General features: G+C 44.5%; 3 protein-coding genes across 10 annotated transcripts in view; all 3 read left to right on the forward strand.

Annotated features, from left to right (window-relative positions):
- SEC23B (SEC23 homolog B, COPII coat complex component) overlaps positions 1–9,821 on the forward strand; it is a 30,676-nt gene extending 20,855 nt beyond the window's left edge. For all 6 annotated transcript variants that reach the window (XM_070381137.1, XM_070381136.1, XM_070381134.1 and 3 more), the window contains 6 exons: positions 960–1,037; positions 2,099–2,260; positions 3,092–3,178; positions 4,450–4,605; positions 4,984–5,049; positions 9,355–9,821. In XM_070381137.1, coding sequence (XP_070237238.1) covers positions 960–1,037; positions 2,099–2,260; positions 3,092–3,178; positions 4,450–4,605; positions 4,984–5,049; positions 9,355–9,444 — 639 coding nt within the window. In that variant the 3' untranslated portion in view covers positions 9,445–9,821. The remainder of the gene's footprint in view (positions 1–959; positions 1,038–2,098; positions 2,261–3,091; positions 3,179–4,449; positions 4,606–4,983; positions 5,050–9,354) is intronic.
- A 1,167-nt stretch (positions 9,822–10,988) lies between these two features.
- SMIM26 (small integral membrane protein 26) lies at positions 10,989–12,904 on the forward strand. Its single transcript, XM_014483262.2, has 3 exons — positions 10,989–11,007; positions 11,224–11,493; positions 12,601–12,904. Exons 1-3 carry the CDS (start codon positions 10,989–10,991, stop codon positions 12,765–12,767), a joined length of 456 nt encoding a protein of 151 aa, XP_014338748.1. The 3' UTR covers positions 12,768–12,904.
- Positions 12,905–18,072: 5,168 nt separating this feature from the next.
- Positions 18,073–18,690, forward strand: part of DTD1 (D-aminoacyl-tRNA deacylase 1) — a 135,204-nt gene continuing 134,586 nt past the window's right edge. For all 3 annotated transcript variants that reach the window (XM_070381139.1, XM_070381140.1, XM_070381138.1), the window contains exon 1: positions 18,073–18,251. In XM_070381139.1, the coding sequence (XP_070237240.1) occupies positions 18,209–18,251 (43 nt within the window). In that variant the 5' untranslated portion in view covers positions 18,073–18,208. The remainder of the gene's footprint in view (positions 18,252–18,690) is intronic.

Here is an 18,690-nt window from a genome sequence, read left to right on the forward strand (position 1 = left end):
GAGAAAGAGGCTGATATTCCTTGGTTTACGCAGAAAGCCAATAAAATCCCTGACATGGGGCTTGCTCTGTTCACGGAGGCCTCAGGCGCCCTCTCAATGGGGTGAAGGCGCAGAGCGCCTTCTCGAGAGGGTCTTAGAAGCCGGGGCAGGAAAGTGAACTCAGAGAGCCTCTGTGCTCCAGGGGATAGCCTGAAAGAGAGAGAGAGAGAGAGAAAGCAAGACACGGGGACCAAAGCTCTGATGGAGCAGAGGTGTTTTATTCAATATTGTGTAGGTATTTATACTGTCTTACAAGATAGCTATTTTCAGCAGAAATAAAATCAAAATTTACAAGTTATCAAGGAAACATGAGGTCATCCATATGAAAGAGAGAGGGTTGTAAATAATCACTTTTACCATATGGTTCATAAAAAGGAAGAGGGTACTTATCACCATATAGAAAAACTAACGAAGGAAAAGCCTGGATTCCTCAGCCCCTGGGAGAGGCTTGCTTCTCCTTTTAATTCCTGAATATTTATGAATTAATAAAGAACAGAGGATTCCTGACAGATCCACAACTGCACACAGGAAGCCTCCTGTTAAATGCTTCCTGACAAGAAAACATTCATAAATTTGCCTGTGAGAGGACAGCGGAGTGGTAGAGAGATGGGATGTTAGGTTATCCCTGTCCTGGAGGTTTTCCTATGGAAGAGTTGCCTGGGATGCCTCTTCTAGCCCCTTGCAGCCGGCACTGCATGGGAGCTGTTAGAGCCCCACGTCCCAGATCTCCCACCCCTCCAAGATCTCCGGCCCCTCCAAGATCTCTCCATCTCCTCCCCACACACAGGTGTTGAGTGTTGAGTGCAGTGCTGGGCTGAGCAGGAAGGGGTGGAGGTGAGGGTGGGGCGTGGCCCTCTTCCCAGGAGTTTTCAGGTAATGCTCACTTTGTTGTTGTTTTTTTTCCTGTTTTCTCTCACCAGTGTCAGAAGTTTGGACAGTATAACAAAGAAGACCCCATGTCATTTAGGTTATCAGATTCCTTCTCTCTGTATCCTCAGGTAAGTAATACATGTTAAATAACAAAAGAAGAAAGTCATATAAATAAAGCTCACTGCTCTCAGGGTAAAGTGAAGACTCCATGTGTTTGGAGACTTCATCTGTAGGTGATGAAGGTCATTCAGGTCAAGGTCAAATGGTGCCAGAGCCCCTTGGGAGACACAGGGGACACCCAGAGAGCAGGTGCACAGACTTTGGGGAGAAGGCAGAACAGGCCCCTTGCTGTGAGGCCATGGCATGATCTCTGATTCGTGGTTTGCTGAGGGCCAGGCGCCTGTTTCACTTGGTGGCTGGGAGCCAGCCCTGTAGCCGGGCCTGGGGTGTGTGGGTCGGGCCCTTCACAGAGCAGCTTCCCCAGAACAGGAGGCAAACTCAACGTTTTCCTCCTTCCCTCAGGGATGCCTTAGTGAGGAATAAGTAGGAAGAAGCAGACTTTCATTTTTAAGGGAACTTGTTAGGACTTTGCTACACAAACAGGTATTACCTTACTGGATACTCGATTTGGTGAGTTGACCTAGATTTCAGTCTTTAGCTTGTTTAACTTGGACTCTAGGGCTTCAGGGAGGCTCAAGAGCCTAGCTCACTGGACGGGCTGGCTGGGCGGTTCTGACGTGTGTCCGTCTGGCCTCTGTGCGAACTGTCGAGGCTAGAAGAAGGCCCACAAGAAGACAAGCTTCTCTACCTTGGACCTTCCATGTGGAAACTTTGACTTCCCCAGAGAACCCCCTCTTTTTTAGAAATGTTTATTTCTAATTGTGAAAACCCCACAGCATACGATTGACCCTCTCACCCATTTTTAAGTGTGCAGTTTGGTAGTGTTGAGTATGTTCAATTGTTGAGCAGCAAATCTCAGCCACTTTCACCTCAGTAAAGAATGGTCATCTTTCAGCTCTCCCCTCCCTGTTCCCCGGCCATGGGCTGCCATCCCAGCCTCAGCTCACTGCGCCTGAAGGCCTTGGTCCTGAGGGCTGGTTCTTCTGTCTATGGGTGGTGGCAGTTCTGCTCTCTGGGGGTCTAGGAAGGTGACAGTTATGTGCTTTGTCCTTTTTTTTTGTAAATGCAGTTCATGTTCCATCTTAGAAGGTCTCCATTCCTTCAAGTCTTCAACAATAGCCCTGACGAGTCTTCGTATTATCGGCACCACTTTGCCCGGCAGGACCTCACCCAGTCCCTCATCATGATCCAGCCCATCCTGTATTCCTACTCTTTCCACGGCCCCCCAGAGGTAAGGGACCTAGGCACTAGGAATCAGCTGATATGGAGTGCTTTTAGTCTAGCAAGTTCACTCTTCGAGCAAAACTATAAGAAAGAAATCTTTTGAGTCTTTATAGTAATTTAGCAGCATTTCTGAGTATTAAAAAAACGTGCATAGGAAAAAGTCACAGGATGCATAAAATTAGAAAGCAGTCCAAATGTTCAAAGTAGGGAAGTTAAGTAATCAGAAATATTCACAAAGTTTAAGTAATAGAATAAAGTAAATCCTTATGTTAGATTAAAGATGATTTTTAAAAAGCCACCAGGAATGAAAACTATAAAAAAAATAAACCACAATGACCATATTTGTTGTTCTTTAGCAGAAATTTTCAGATTTCCCTTAATGAGTTTAAGTATACTTTTATTATTGAAATAAAAGTCATAATCAAATGAACTTTAAAACTGGTATTAAAGGATGTTCTTTTTCATGTAGGCATTGTAGTTCTCTGTCATCTACCGCAGTAGATTTGAGAGAAATATGTCTCTGATAGAATTTATTTCTAGCACAAAACAAAATTTGGAATTATTTCTGGTTCCTAGAGCAGAAGATAACATTCATCTTGCTTCCCAGTTGATGAGAGATTATTTAAATCTCTTTCTTGTACAAAATTGAGACCTAGAGTTGCCCCATCAGAGCAGAAAGTGGGAACTTGGCACGAAGAGGGGGTGAACCTCCCTGCAGTGTATATTCGGCCCTGCAGCTGCCTGGAGGGAAGCGGGGGGCTGGCCCTGGGTGGGGGGCTGGCAGGTGGCCATGTGGGCACCAAGGGAAGACCCACGCCGTTCTCTCCCTGTGTTGCAGCCCGTGCTCCTGGACAGCAGCAGCATTCTTGCTGACAGAATTCTGCTCATGGACACCTTCTTCCAAATTGTCATTTATCTTGGTGAGGTAAGACCTTGGTTATGGTATTTGTATACTAAGTAATTTCAATATTACTTGCTGTAAGTAAATCTGAAGTGGTCCTTTTACATTTTTAAAATTTTTTTATGCAATTTTTATTTATTTATTTTTTTGCAATTTTTAAAGGTTACTTTTCTCACGTTGTTAAGTACATCCTTGAGCTCTATCCTGCCCCTTCCTCCTCCCACCAGTAACCGCTAGCTTGTTCCCTAGATCTTTGTGACTGTTTCTCTTTCATTATATTCACTAATTTGTTGTATTTTTCAGATTCCACATATAAGTGAGCTGATCCAGTATTTATCTTTCTCTGTCTGACTTATTTCACTAGCATGACGCCTTTCAAGTCTATCCATGTTGTTGCAAATGACAAAATTTTGTTCTTTTTTTAGGGTAGAGTTGTGTATATATCCCATGTTTTCTTTATCCATTCATCTGTTGATGGACACTTAGGTTGCTTCCATATCTGGGCAGTTGTGAGAAGTGTGCTATGAACATTGGGGTGCACGTATCTTTTTTAATTAATGTTTTTGTTCTTTCAGATATATACCCAGAAGTGGTCATATATGATAGTTCTGTCTTTAGTTTTCTGAGAAACCTCCATACTTTTTTTTAGGTGGTCCTTTTAAATCACTATGATTTATTGCTTTCTGAGTTGTCAGGCAAAATCAGTTTACTTTTTCTCAGTGAACTCTTTATATTCACACTGTCCTTTCGGAATTGCATTAGAGTTACTAGTAAACACCGCTAAGTTTGGGACTAGAGTGTTTACCTGAGATAACATGGCCCAGTGAACCTTATGCCAGGTCTGTGGTTCCCAAGGATGGCTGTAGGTGGTGTTCATTCCTTTCTCTGAGAGGTTTGTGCCTTAAGGAAAGGAGGGATTCCTCAAAAGAAAATCCTCTATGTTCAAGGATGTTTTCTTTTTTTCTATTATATATTGATACATTCTTTACCTTCAGTTCATTTCTTTTTAACAACTGACTTGACTCTCTGGTGTCTGTACATTAGAAGTGATTTCAAATGTCCTGCAAGGAAGAAATTGTTTTCTAATATTAACAGGCGTTTTATAACCTGAGACTTTTTTCAGATGGTGGTATCCTGGTCAGATCCACTTGGCTCCCCTCTGCAACTCGTCTTTCCTGACTTAAGACCTTGTCACTAGAAACAGGTCCTGAGTGGAGTGTTAGAATGTCAGGACCATCCTAAGACTGTCATTACAGCATCTCCACAACAAGTTGTGATTTGTCTGTTTGCTGCAGACCATAGCCCAGTGGCGGAAGGCAGGCTACCAGGACATGCCCGAGTATGAAAACTTCAAGCATCTCCTGCAGGCGCCCCTGGATGATGCACAGGAGATCCTGCAGGCGCGGTTCCCGATGCCACGGTACATCCACACAGAGCACGGTGGCAGTCAGGTGAGCCAGCTCGGCCCGCTGCTCTGCTGGCCTCGTGCACGATGCCTCTGAAGGCTCTAAATCCACACAGCCTGGTCAGTATTTCACATGGTGACCGAAATCAACAGGCAGGTGGCTTCCAAATACAACTTCTTTCTAAATGAGTGGTTAGAATATGCTGGTGTGGAAAGGAGAGGATTACCAGAGTAAAATATACCTCGTCTTTCAGGAGCCCAGTGAATGGAGAGCCTTTGGGCATAAACTGAACAAATGGGTTCCCGTGTGGTAAAAAAACTTCTAATTTAACCAAAAAAAAAAAAAGTAAAGACGTTTTTTTCCTGTTAAACTAATATTAATGCCATTTTTAATCTTTAAATCTACTTTTTTTTTTTTTTTAAGGCTCGATTTCTTTTGTCCAAAGTGAATCCGTCTCAGACACACAATAACCTGTATGCTTGGGGACAGGTGAGTAACTGTCAGGAAATTGAGGAGAGGCCAGGCTACTTTTTTAAAATGTTGCTTTTAAATTCTACAAATTGGAGGATTCCCTGGCAGTACAGTGGTTAGGACTCAGCACTTTCACTGCCAGGGCCCAGGGTTCGAGCCCTGCCCTAGAACTAAGATTCTGCAAGCCACATGGTGTGACCAAAAAAAAAAAACCCGAAGTGAGAAAATAAATAAATGCTACAAATTGAATCCTTTTTGGCCCAGAGATAATTTGGGTGTTTTGCTGGGAAGAAAACTTTGAATAATATAGAAATTTTCTGTTACCAGCATTTTCAGTTTATAAGGTTTCAGTTACCTGAGAAAGTAGTCAGAAATAATAATTCATGACTTTTGATTACACACCATTCTGAGTAGCCTGATGAAGCCTCACACCTTCCTGTTCCCTCTCACCCGTGTTCTCTTTGTCTGGTGCATCCACGCTGTCCACACCACCTGCCTGTTAACACCTGTATAGGAAAACCTTAGTATATGCAGGGTTCCATTCTACCCGTGTGTGGTGTCAGGCACTGGAGTCTTGGAACCTGTCCACTGTGGATAAGGGGGCGACTAGAGTCTACTGTGTAGGCTAGGGGCAGGGAGACATGTGGATCCCCTTCTGCAGTGCACAGTGGAGTTTGATGGGTTCATGCCAAAGGACCGGATGCTGACCTGTGACCTCCGTGTGCTCCCCTCAGAGACACGCAGCATCTCCCCAAGCCCTCCGCTTCCTGCTCTGTCTCCCCTCTGCTCCTGCTCACCACTCCTCCTCCCTCCTCTTCACTTCTCAGCCCTGGCTTCTTTATCTGATTATTCCCAGCATTTATGTCTCCCTTAAATGAGTCTTATTTTTCATAGAGCATTCTTGGGGGTGGTAATTTTTAAAAATTTATATGCAGTTGTAAGAAATAACACAGAAAGATCCCCTATTCCTTAACCCAGTTCCCCCAGTGGTAACATCTTGCAGAGCTATAACAATATCATAACCAGGATATGGACATTGATGAGGTCAAGATATGCATTTCCATCTCCCCAGGGGTCTCTTGTGTTGCCTTTTATAGTGCCACTCACATCCCTCCTGCCTCCACCCTTTCCCTAACACCTGGCAGCTCATGTCCTGGTTTCCATTTCTGTAATTTTCTCATGAAAAAGGTTCCACAGGGAACTATATTCAACATGCTGTAATAAACCGTGATGGAAAAGAGTGTGAAAAAGAATATATTTACACATGTATATGTAGCTGAATCACTTTGCTGTATAGCAGAAACTTTTGCGAATCAGTGAACATATATGAAACCACACGGCACATAATCTTGGGGGACTGGCCTTTCTCCCCTCAGCGTGCTTATCTAGAGATCCAGGTTGTTGGATGTGTGGATAATTTGCTCCTTTATTGGTTGAGTAGTGTTCCATGGTGTAGACATACTGCAGTTTATCATTCACCCATGAAGAACAGCTGTGGTGTTCACAGTTTCTGGCCATTAGGAATAAAGCTGCTGTAAACATTCTTGTACAAGTTTCTTGAACATAAGTCTTCATTTCTCTGTGATAAATGCCTAGGAGTTCATTAGTTGAGTTGGCTGATAGTTCACAGTTTTTAAAGAAACTGCCATACTCTTTTTCCAGAGTGACTGTCTCCTTTTATATCCCCAGCTGCAGTGTATGAAGCCTCATTTCTCTGTCCTTGTCTGCGTATGATGTTGTCATTATTCTTATTTTGTGTCCTGACAGATGTGAGTGGTATAACATCGTGGTTTTGATTTACATTTTCCTAATAGCTAGTGATGTTGAACATCTTTTTTGGTGCTTTCTCATCTATGTGTTTTCTTCGGTGAAGGCTGTGTCTTGCCTATGTTTTAATTGGATTTGTTTTTTAGAAATGATTGAGTTTTGAGAGTTATATATTCTTGATGCTAATCTTCTGTCAGATTCATGGTTTGCGTATGTTTTCTCTCACTTCTGGTTTGTGTATACATTGTCTTCACAGGGTCTTTGTAAAGTAAAAGTTATTTCTATGAAGTGCACTTTTTTTTTAATGGATTGTGTTTTTGATGTCAAGAAATCTTTGTCTTACCCTAGATTCCAAATATCTCCTGTGACTTTTTTTACTTTAAATTTGCATTTCAGTCTGTGATCCATTTTGAGTTAATTTTTGTATGAGATGTGAGGCTTAGGTTTATTTTTTGTTTATGGGTATCCGATTGCTCCAGTACCATTACTTGAAAAGGCTACCTTTTTTCCATTGATTGCTTTTGCATATTTGTCAGAGATTATTTGGGCATATTTGTGTGAGTCCACTTTGGGGCTTCTGTTCTGTCCTGTTGACCTATGTTTCTGTCTCTCTACTAACACTATACAGTCTTGGTTATTGTAGCTGCATAGTAAGTTTTGAAATCAGGTAGACTGGTTTCTGTCACTTTTTTTTCAAAACTTGCTTAACTATTCTGATTTCTTTGCATTTCCATATGAGTTGTACAATAATCTTGTATCTATCTTTTAAAAATCTTGCTGGAAGTTTGGTAAAAATTGCACTGAACCTCTCTGTCAATTTTGGGAGAGTTGGTACCTTTATTGAGCTTTCCTATCTGTGAACTCAGTACGTCTCTCCATTTATTAAGTCTGTTTTTATTTCTTTCATCAGTTTTTCTTTTTTTCTTGAGTGACTCTGAGTGATACTGTATTTTTAATTTCGGTGTCCAGTTGTTCATTGCTAGTACAGGTCTTTAACTTACACTGGGATTACATCTGAATAAATGTATCGTAAGTTGAAAATGCATTTAATACACCTAACCTGCTAAACATCATAGCTTAGCCTGGCCTGCCTTAAATATGCTCAGAGCACTTACATCAGCCTATAGTGAGGCAAAACCGTCTAACACAAAACATATTTTATAATAACACAGAACGTATTGAGTATCTCATGTAACTTATTAAATACTGAACTGAAAGTGAAAAGCAGAGTGGTTGTCTGGGTCAGAATGGTTGTGTCTTGGTTGTTCACCCATGTGATTAGTGTGGCTGACTGGGACCTGCCCAGCATCACAGGAAACGGGCTGTGTATCACTAGCCTGGAAAGAGACCAAAACTCAAGATGTAAAATACGGTGTATGATTTCTACTGAATGAGTATTGCTTTTATGCTATCATAAAATCAAAGAATCATAAGTCAGCAAGCATAACATAAAGTCATTTTTGTAGACTTGTGTCCTGTGACCTTCCTGAGTCACTTACTACCTTTGACAGTTTTTTGGTAGATTCCTTGGGATTTTTTACAGACTTCTTCAAGTAGAAGCAGTTTATTTCTTCCATTCCAATTTGAAACCCGTTATTTCCTTTTCTTGTCCTTTTATCTGTTTGCTGGGTCATTGATTTCTGCTCTAATCTTTATTTTCTTCTGCTTGCTGTGGGTTTATATCTTTCATCTTCTAGGTTCTTGAGGATAGGAGCTTAGATTATTGATTTGAGACTTTTCACTTCTTCACTGTATGCATTTAGTACTTCTGAATCCCTTTGCAGCATGACTTTTGCTGTGTCCCACAAGTTTTGATTGTTGTATTCTTGTTTTCATTCAGTTTGATACATTTTCTAAAATTTCCTTTGAGAGTTCTTTTTTGTCTTTTGGATTATAAGTGTTTAGTTTCCAGAGATTTTCTTTTTGTCTTTAGTTATTGATTTTATTTTGATTCCATTGTGGTTAAACAATATACCTTGCATTATTTCAGTTTTTAAAAAATTTGATGGTTTGTTTTATGGTCTAGGATATGGTCTGTTTGGCCTATATGTTCCATGGTCACTTGATTGGGTATTCTGCTGTTGGATAGATTTATAGATTGTTCTGTAAATGTCAGCTAGGTCCTGTTAGTTGATGGTGATGTTGAATTCTTATATACTTCTGCTGATTATCTGTATAGTTCTATAAGTTCTTGAGAGAGGATGTTAACATTTCTTACTCTTAATGGTGAGTTTGTTGCTCTTTTGAATTCTGTCATGTGGGAGCCAGCTCTGGAGGAGTCCTGAGAATTACACAGAGGATGAAGTAAGAGAGCATGTTCTCAGAACTGTGTAGTGGCAGGGATGGCCAGATCTTAGTGGATCAGGGAGGGTTTTGTGAGGAAACTATGCTTCACTTGAAAAAATTAGTTAGCTCGGTAGGAGATGGGCATGGGTGACAGGAGTATTCTTGGCAGAGGGACAGCACTTCTAGTTTCCTGAGGGGAAAGTCCCTAATTTATGAATTTTAACCAGCTTTTAAGATACCTGCCAGTAAACCCTTCTCGTTTTATTTCAGGAAACGGGAGCGCCCATCCTCACTGATGACGTTAGCCTGCAGGTGTTCATGGACCATCTGAAGAAGCTGGCTGTCTCCAGTGCTTGTTGAGTTAAGGATATAGGCAGGAAATGGAAGAAAACACTGTCATTTTGTGTTCACAAATGTTTATAAAGGCTTAACATTCCTTTTACTTTGCCAATGAATTTTAATAAATAATCGAAGTGTTAGTAACTATTTAGATTTTAATTTATTTATATTCCTTATCTGTGCCCTTTTCTTACTCTCTGAAATTTTAAGGTCATAAACATTTTGGTATTGGTAGATGTTTATATGCTTTTTGTATCCTAACTTTTAGAGTCTGTATAAAATCAGAGCTAATGTATTTTGGCAACTTGCTTACATGAAAATCAATGATCAGAAAGGAAATAAATCTGGATGGAGAAAGCATTGGTTAAAATAGTGCTAATACATATTTGATTTCTGAAGTCTCTGTAAGTCTTGAGTATGTTTTATGTAAATTCTCCAACAAGTAATTCCTGAACTTAATCTTCATTTACTGTCCAAATATTAACAGATAAGGAAACGTAAGAAATAATGTGCAGCTGTTGAGGCTGAGTGGTCTGGAGTGGCACTGTCCCTCCCTCACCTGAGATACAGAGAACACATTGGTGGTTACCAGTGGAGGAGGGATGGGGAAGGGTGAAATGGATTAAGGGGGGGGGGTCTGTTGTACTGTGATGGAGGGAAACTAGGGATTGTGGTAGTGAAGTGACTGCAGTGCATACAGAACTTGAATTATAATGTACATGTGAAACATGTTATAAACCAACGTTACCTCAATTATAAAAATTCTAGCTATTCTACCCAGTGGAGTTCATTCTTGTTTTGAGGTTATGTCCCCTTTCACATAGGCCCCCGATGGCTAAGATGGTAAAGAATCTGCTTGGGATGCAGGAAACCTGGGTTTGATCCCTGGGTGTAGAAGATCCCCCTGGAGGAGGGCATTGCAACCCACTCTGGTATTCTTGCCTGGAGAATCCCATGGACAGAAGAGCCTGGAGGGCTACTTGAGGTCGCAAAGAGTTGGAGATGACTGAGCAACTAACACACAATTGCTACGACAGCTGTCATCCAGGAATTTCTTTTGTTGGACTCCTCTGTTAGTTTCCAGGAGTAATAAGGACCTAATCTATAGTGCAGGAAACTACTCAATACTCTGTAATGACCTATATGGGAAAGAATCTAAAAAAGAGGGGATCTATGTATATGTAAACTGATTCAGTTTGCTCTATACCTGAAACTACAGCATTGTAAATCAACTATATTCCAATAAAAATAAGTGCCAGGGGCTTTCCTTGGCAGTCCAGTAATTAAGGCTCTGCTTCCAGTGCAGGGGTCTTGGCTTCATCCCTGGTCAGGAAACTAAGATCCCACAAGCTAAGGGGTCCAAAAAAAAGGGGGGGGGACCCCAAAACAAGTGCCACCTGAAGCCTTTGTAAGGCATGTCGTTACAATTATGCAAGCTCCAATACTTTGGCCACTTGATGCAAAGAACTGACTCATTGGAAAAGACCCTGATGCTGGGAAAGGTTGAAGGCAGGAAGAGAAAGGGACGACAGAGGATGAGATGGTTGGATAGCATCACCGAATGGATGGACGAGTCTGAGCAAGGTCTGGAAGTTGGTGATGGACAGGGAAGCCTGGCATGCTGCTGTCCATGGGGTCGCAGGGAGTCGGATACGACTGAGCGACTGAACTGAACTGAGAGGTGTGCTTAAGAGAAGCTGTCATAGGGCCCCGTCACATGGAAGGCAAGGTCGTGGGTTCCAGGCAAAAGACGGAAGCCCTCGGGCCCAGCCCCACACCTGAGTTCTTTCCGGGTGGGAGGTCCGTACTACACGCCCCAGGATGCATCGGGGGCCAACGCCGGAAGCGGCTGCCCAAGGCGGCTCTTCATTGGAGGCGGCGGCGGTGACGCGCAGACCGGAAGGCCCGCCTTCACCCGAGACTCGGAGGAGTGTGGTCTACGCGGCGGTGTCATGCGGCCGGCGCAAGCCCTTCGTTGGTACCGGCGGATGTCAGTCGTTTACGGACTGGGCGCCTGGACCCTGCTGGGCTCCTTGATTTTTTTGAGTCAGAAAAAGAGCAAGCCGCCAGGTACGGCTCTCTGGCAGGACCTCCGCAGACGCGCGGCCTTTCGTGGGCCGTGTCCGGGCGGTTAGCGGAAGTGGCTTCGCGGGGCCGCTTCCCCAGGTTTATTCTACGGAGCACTGGGGCGACTGCTTATCGTTATCATGGAACCAGCAGGAAAGGACTTTTAGAGCCTTTTCCCTCGACCTTGCTGAGTTATTGAATGAGGCCGTCACTGTCCTCAGAATTTGAAGAATTTGTGAGGTTCCCGGTCAAATGTCAAAAGACACTAGAAGGTGGTTTAAAGAGGCGATGCTCCTATAGCATCAGCCTTCCTCCCATTCAGCGAGCAAAGGGTTTCAGGACTTGCACCTGCTGGAGTATTGAAATTTTCCCAATAGATTACCTACCAAAGAGGAAATCCTCCAGCTTTCAGAAATGGGGTATAAATCTAGTTTCCTCCAGAGTAGGCGTTGCCTGGGGCTTGGTGGGGAGCGACTGCTAAAAAAATCAGGGTTTTTGTGTGTGTGTGTGTGTCTGGTATTCTAAACTTTATTTGGTGCTGATTGCACAGATCTGGAAAGACTAAAAACTACTGAATTGTATAAGTGAGTTAAATGTGTATATGAAAAATATATTTCAGTAAAGCTTTTTATGTAAAAACTGTGCTGATGATTTCGTTTGGTGTTGAAAATTACCAGGGGCCTGAAAATACACATATCCACAATTGAGCGTTTTAAAACATTTATCTCTGTAGTGGTCATTTGAAAAAAAAAAAAACATTTATTTATTGACTTCGGGTGTCTTGGTTGTGGCATGTGGGATCTAGTTCCCTGATTAGGGATTGAAATAGGACCCCTTGCATTGGGAACTCCGAGTCTTAGTGTCTGGACTACCAGGGAAGTCCCCTATAGTGGTCATTTTTTTTAAAAAATTATTTTAAAAAATTCTTTTGACAATGGTGTCAGGAATCTGATGGGGTGGGGTAATTCTTACCTTAGTTTATTTAATTTTCAAGACTCTACTAATAATTCTAATGACTGCTGTATAGTTAGAAGTTTGTGATCAACTATAAAAAAAAAAAGAAAAAAAAGTTAATGATGCAGATGTTCCTTTTTTTTTTTCTTTTTTAAGGTGATAAAGTAGAACAAAAGGATGCCTCAAGAAACGAACTATCTGAGCCCCCACAAGGCTTTTATGTGGAAACGATTGTCACATATAGAGAAGATTTTGTTCCAGTTACTGCCAGGATCATCAATTATTTGAAATCATGGACTAGTGGCCCTGGACCAAAATCATGATTGACTGCTGAACTCTGAAAACAGAACTTTGGTTCAGCATATACATTTGAGAGATACCTTGATTTCCACTTTCCATTTGTGAAAAGTGAATACATTTAAGTTTGCTTTAAAATAAAATAAAAAATAGGCAATAAATATCCCCTTGAAGAAAAGTAAATTGCATATTCAGCGGGTGTCCTTCTGTATCACAGGAGTGAAAGATTGAAGTGAAATATCATATTGAACTTTGTAAACTTGGTGTTCTGAAATTAGTTGATGTAACTTTATACTTCTTTCATGTTGCTGTCAAACAGAGCTTCTGTGGTCCCTTTAAGATTAGGTTTGGGAAACCCCCACGTTTAGTTTGGGACTTGGAGCAGCCCTTTGTGTACTATGTGGGTGCTTGGTAAGTGTATTATGAACTGGGTCGTAACTCCTGGATTCAGTAGACTCCATCGGTTCTTTAGGAGCAGCACAGATACCCTCATCCTTTCAGCTGATGTGGATTAAATCCCAACAGTGGCTACTAGTATTCTAGAGATGGGGGTACAAAGTGAGGATCCGGGTCCTTGCCCTCTGGTGCTGCAGGGTTTTCTCCACTGGTCTCCGTTGGTTGCAAGTGACAAACCCACGTAAATGCACCTAAATCAGAAGGAGATGTATATGAAATACGCGTATGAACATGGAATTCCCTGGCAGTCCAATGGTTAGGACTTGGAACTTTCACTGCTGGGGGTCCAGGTTCTGTCGTTGGTTGGGCAACTAAGATCCTGTCTGCTGTGCGGTGCCAAAAATGGAAAAGAAAAGCTCCGTATAACTTGGAAAAATATCTCAGATTTTCTTTTCCTTGACATTTTTGAAGGATTATTCTAGTTACTCTGTAGTTGTTGTTCAGTCACTCAGTCGTGTTGGACTCTGTGACCCTATGGAGGATAGCATGCCACGCTTCCCTGTCCTTCACCATCTCCAGGAGCTTGCTCAAACTCTTGTCCACTGAGTCAGTAATGCCCTCCAGCTATCTCATCCTCTGTCGTCCCCTTCTGCCTTCAATCTGCATTCTGTAGAATGCTCCTTAATTTAGGTTTGATCTTGCTTCATGATTGGATTCAGATTATATGTTTTTGGCAGACAATACCACTAAAGTGATAGCATGTCTTTCCTCAGTGAAGTATCAGAAGTGTATGATGTTTGTTTTACTACCGGTGATACTATTTTTGGCAACTTAGTGTGTAGTACTTTGGCCACCTCATGTGAAGAGTTGACTCATTGGAAAAGACTCTGATGCTGGGAGGGATTGGGGGCAGGAGGAGAAGGGGACAACAGAGGATGAGATGGCTGGATGGCATCACTGACTCGATGGACGTGAGTCTGAGTGAACTCCGGGAGTTGGTGATGGACAGGGAGGCCTGGCTTGCTGTGATTCATGGGGTCGCAAAGAGTCAGACACGACTGAGCGACTGATCTGATCTGATCTGAGTGTGTAGTATTTAACATTCCAGCATAATATTTTGTAGTCTTTTCTGGCCAAATGACTCTTTCTTGTTTTCAACTTGAAACTTTCTCTTCTAGGGGAGGAAAAAGTTTTCCTTATTCTCCTCAGGTCTGAAAAAGTAAAGTGATAGACAAATCAACAGGAGAAAAGCATACAGATTTATATAAAGTTTTCAGCTACCCACTCCAGGACTCTTGCCTGGAGAATTCCATGGACAGAGGAGGCTGGCATGTTACAGTCCAGGGGGTTGCAAAGAGATGACTGAGCGACTTTCACTTCACTTACATGACATGAGAGTCTTGATAAGGAGATGAAGACCTAAAGAAGCAGGCCTGTGTTTTGTGTGTGTATGTATGTTTTTGTCATTATGTTTGCAATTGCACTCATCTCACACGCTAGTAAAGTAATGCTCAAAATTCTATTTTCCAAGCCAGGCTTCAGCAATACATGAACTGTGAACTTCCAGATGTTTAAGTTGGTTTTTGAAAAGACAGAGGAACCAGAGATCAAATTGCCAACATCCGCTGGATCATCGAAAAAGCAAGAGAGTTCCAGAAAAACATCTATTTCTGCTTTATTGACTATGCCAAAGCCTTTGACTGTGTGGATCACAATAAACTGGAAAATTCTGAAAAAGATGGGAATACCAGACCACCTGACCTGCCTCTTGGGAAATCTGTATGCAGGTCAGGAAGCAACAGTTAGAACTGGACATGGAACAACAGACTAGTTCCAAATAGGAAAAGAAGTGCGTCAAGGCTGTATACTGTCACCCTGCTTATTTAACTTATATGCAGAGTACATCTGGAGAAGGCGATGGCACCCCACTCCAGTACTCTTGCCTGGAAAACCCCATGGATGGAGGAGCCTGGTGGGCTGCAGTCCATGGGGTCACTAAGAGTCGGACACGACTGAGCGACTTCACTTTCACTTTTCAGTTTCATGCATTGGAGAAGGAAATGGCAACCCACTCCAGTGTTCTTGCCTAGAGAATCCCAGGGATGGCGGAGCCTGGTGGGCTGCCGTCTATGGGGTCGCACAGAGTCGGACACGACTGAAGTGACTTAGCAGCAGCAGCAGCAGCAGCAGCAGCAGCAGAGTACATCATGAGAAACGCTGGGCTGGAAGAAGCACAAGCTGGAATCAAGATTGCCGGGAGAAATATCAATAACCTCAGATATGCAGATGACACCACCCTTATGGCAGAAAGTGAAGAGGAACTCAAAAGCCTCTTGATGAAAGTCAAAGTGGAGAGTGAAAAAGTTGGCTTAAAGCTCAACATTCAGAAAACGAAGATCATGGCATCCGGTCCCATCACTTCATGGGAAATAGATGGGGAAACAGTGGAAACAGTGTCAGACTTTATTTTTTTGGGCTCCAAAATCACTACAGATGGTGACTGCAGCCATGAAATTAAAAGATGCTTACTCCTTGGAAGAAAAGTTATGATCAACCTAGATAGCATATTCAAAAGCAGAGACATTACTTTGCCAACAAAGGTCTGTCTAGTCAAGGCTATGGTTTTTCCAGTGGTCACGTATAGATGTGAGAGTTGGACTGTGAAGAAAGCTGAGCGTCGAAGAATTGATGCTTTTGAACTGTGGTGTTGGAGAAGACTCTTGAGAGTCCCTTGGACTGCAAGAAGATCCAACCAGTCCGTTCTGAAGGAGATCAGCCCTGGGATTTCTTTGGAAGGAATGATAGTAAAGCTGAAACTCCAGTACTTTGGCCACCTCATGTGAAGAGTTGACTCACTGGGAAAGACTCTGATGCTGGGAGGGATTGGGGGCAGGAGGAGAAGGGGACGACAGAGGATGAGATGGCTGGAAGGCATCACTGACTCGATGGACGTGAGTCTGAGTGAACTCCGGGAGTTGGTGATGGACAGGGAGGCCTGGCATGCTACGATTCATGGGGTCGCAAAGAGTCAGACACGACTGAGTGACTGAACTGAACTGAACTGAACTGAAGAATCATGGAGGAACATGACAGGTTAAGGAATATGAGGTAGGCAAGTAAACTGGGGGAAACTGCAAAGCTTATTGGTTCAGATTCTTCTTGGTGAGCTTTTGTCTTTGGAAATAAGACTGCTCCTTTCCTCCCAGTATAGAGGGGCATCTCTCACATGAGAGTTTGTGACCTGTTTCAGGAGAGAAGGGTCAGGGTGACACAGGCTGAAACCTGGGACCTTCAACCTGAGTGCTTGCACCTGGACAGAGGTCAGCTCCAGCAACAGGATACAAAGAAACCATAAGGGACTACAAATAACAGCACCCATGCACAGTCACAGTGGGGCAGAAATGAACGTGGATATGTGCTCAGTAGCCAAGTTGTGTCTGACTCTTGGGATCCCATGGACTGTAGCCTGACAGGCTTCTCTGTCCATAGAATTTCCCAGGCAAGTACACCGGAGTTTGGAGAAGGCAATGGCACCCCACTCCAGTACTCTTGCCTGGAAAACCCCATGGATGGAGGAGCCTGGTAGGCTGCAGTCCATAGGGTTGCGAGGAGTCGGACATGACTGAGTGACTTCACTTTCACTTTTCACTTTCATGTATTGGAGAAGGAAATGGCAACCCACTCCAGTGTTCTTGCCTGGAGAATCCCAGGGACGGCCGAGCCTGGTGGGCTGCTGTCTCTGGGGTACATGATTGAAGTGACTTAGCAGTAGCAGCAGCATACTGGAGTTGGGTTGCCATTTCCTTCTCCAGGGGATTTTCCCTGACCCAGGGGCGGAACCCGAGTCTCCTGCATTGGCAGCTGAATTCTTTCCACTGAGCCACCTGGGAAGCCCACAATTATGAAAACTAAGATACAAAAAGACCATAAACCAGCTGCCATTTCTGAGGTGCTCAGCACAAAAGTAGGGCAGGGAAGACCAAGTTTGGTTCAGGAATATCAGGAACCCCATTCCTCTGTACCCACCAGCACTATCAGACTGAAGAAGACACACTCAGAGGAGTTTTGTTTTTTTTTTTTTAATCTGTGACAATGATTGTTAGGGTAATATCTGTACAGTCCTTTGCAGCTTTCCAAGCACTTTTACACAGTGTATTTTATTCAAACCTTCTAATAATCCTGTAAGAGAGGCCAAATATTAGGATTAGAGAAGGAATTAGAATTACAGAATCATGTATCTCTGCAGGAAACATGACAGGTAGGTCAAATGAGTACTTAAACAGTTTGTTGTTCAATTGCTCAGTTGTGTCCGACTCTGCGATCTCACGGACTGCAGCACACCAGGCTTCCGTCCTTCACCATCTCCCAGAGCTTATTCAAACTCGTGTCCGTTGAGTCGGTGATGCCATCCAACCATCTCCTATGTTGCTCCCTTTTCCTCCTGCCTTCAATGTTTCCCAGCATCAGGGTCTTTTCTAAGGAGTTGGCTCTTCGCATCAGGTGGCCAAGTATTGGAGCTTCAGCATCCGTCCCTAATGAATGTTCAGGGTTGATTTCCTTTAGGATTGACCTAAACAGTTAGATGGCTATTTTAGGCAGCAGATCCTCTTATGTCTGGTTTCTGAGGAGCTGCAGAGGGAGGAAGACAAGGGAAAAGGAATTTGGGAGGATCTGGAGTCAGAGGGGTGGGAAACGGCAGGAGGAACACGGTTAGGATTAGGAATCGGGACAAAGCTGGGATGCAGGGATGACTGGCGGGATGTGAGCAGAAACTTAGCACCTGTGAGTCTGCCTAGGAGTGGGGGCCGGGAAAGGGGTTGAGTCTGGGCGGGGCTCAGCTCTGGGTGGGCAGGAACGGGGAGTGGGCGGGGCCCACCGCGGGGCGGGGCTACACGGAGGGCGGGGCCAACTTACGGAGGGCGGGACCAACCTGCGGTGGGCGAGGCCGGCGGGGCCGCGCTGCGGCGCGCTTCCGGGTATCCCCGGCAGAGGGCGCCGGCCGCCGCGCCGCCCGCGGAGTCCCCGAGGCCGGAAGCCGCCCGGCGCCGCCCCGCTCGCCGCAGCCGCCGCCATGAAGGCCGTGGTGCAGCGCGTCACCCGGGCCAGCGTCACAGGTCAGTCGGGCGGGGCCGGGAGGAGCCGCCCTGACCCCGCGCCCGGTTGCCCCTGCCAAGGGTTCTCCCGGGCGCCGCCCCCGGGCGATCCCAGCCCCGCGGCCCCGAGCACCCCGACCGCTCCTCCGTCCCCCGGCCCGCGGCGCTCTCCAAGGGCCGCCGGGTCTCCGCTGAGGGACGCGGTGACCGTCGTCTTCAGCGGCGCTTGCTTTTGTTCGGAGCGCGGATGGCCGCACCCCCGGGCGTCCCCCGGCCCGCCCTTCCGCGGGGTGTTGCTGGGCTGCGCGTGGGGGGGCGTCTCCGGAGCGCGCAGCTCCTCCCCAGCCGCTCCCCTCGGCGTTTGTGCCTTTCTGTCCCCCCACACCCGCCCCGGGTTTTCTCCGTGTCCCGGTCTTCCTGGAGCTGGACGCCCCGCGAGGTGCGCGCTCCTGACAGGTGT

Source organism: Bos mutus, chromosome 13 (assembly GCF_027580195.1).
Source record: "Bos mutus isolate GX-2022 chromosome 13, NWIPB_WYAK_1.1, whole genome shotgun sequence".
NCBI lineage: Eukaryota > Metazoa > Chordata > Mammalia > Artiodactyla > Bovidae > Bos > Bos mutus.

Excerpts from the sequence above, each read along its gene's own strand:
- SMIM26 (XM_014483262.2), top strand. Across the intron at positions 11,494-12,600 it reads GAAAAAGAGCAAGCCGCCAG|GTGATAAAGTAGAACAAAAG; the intron begins GTACGGCTCTCT and ends TTCTTTTTTAAG.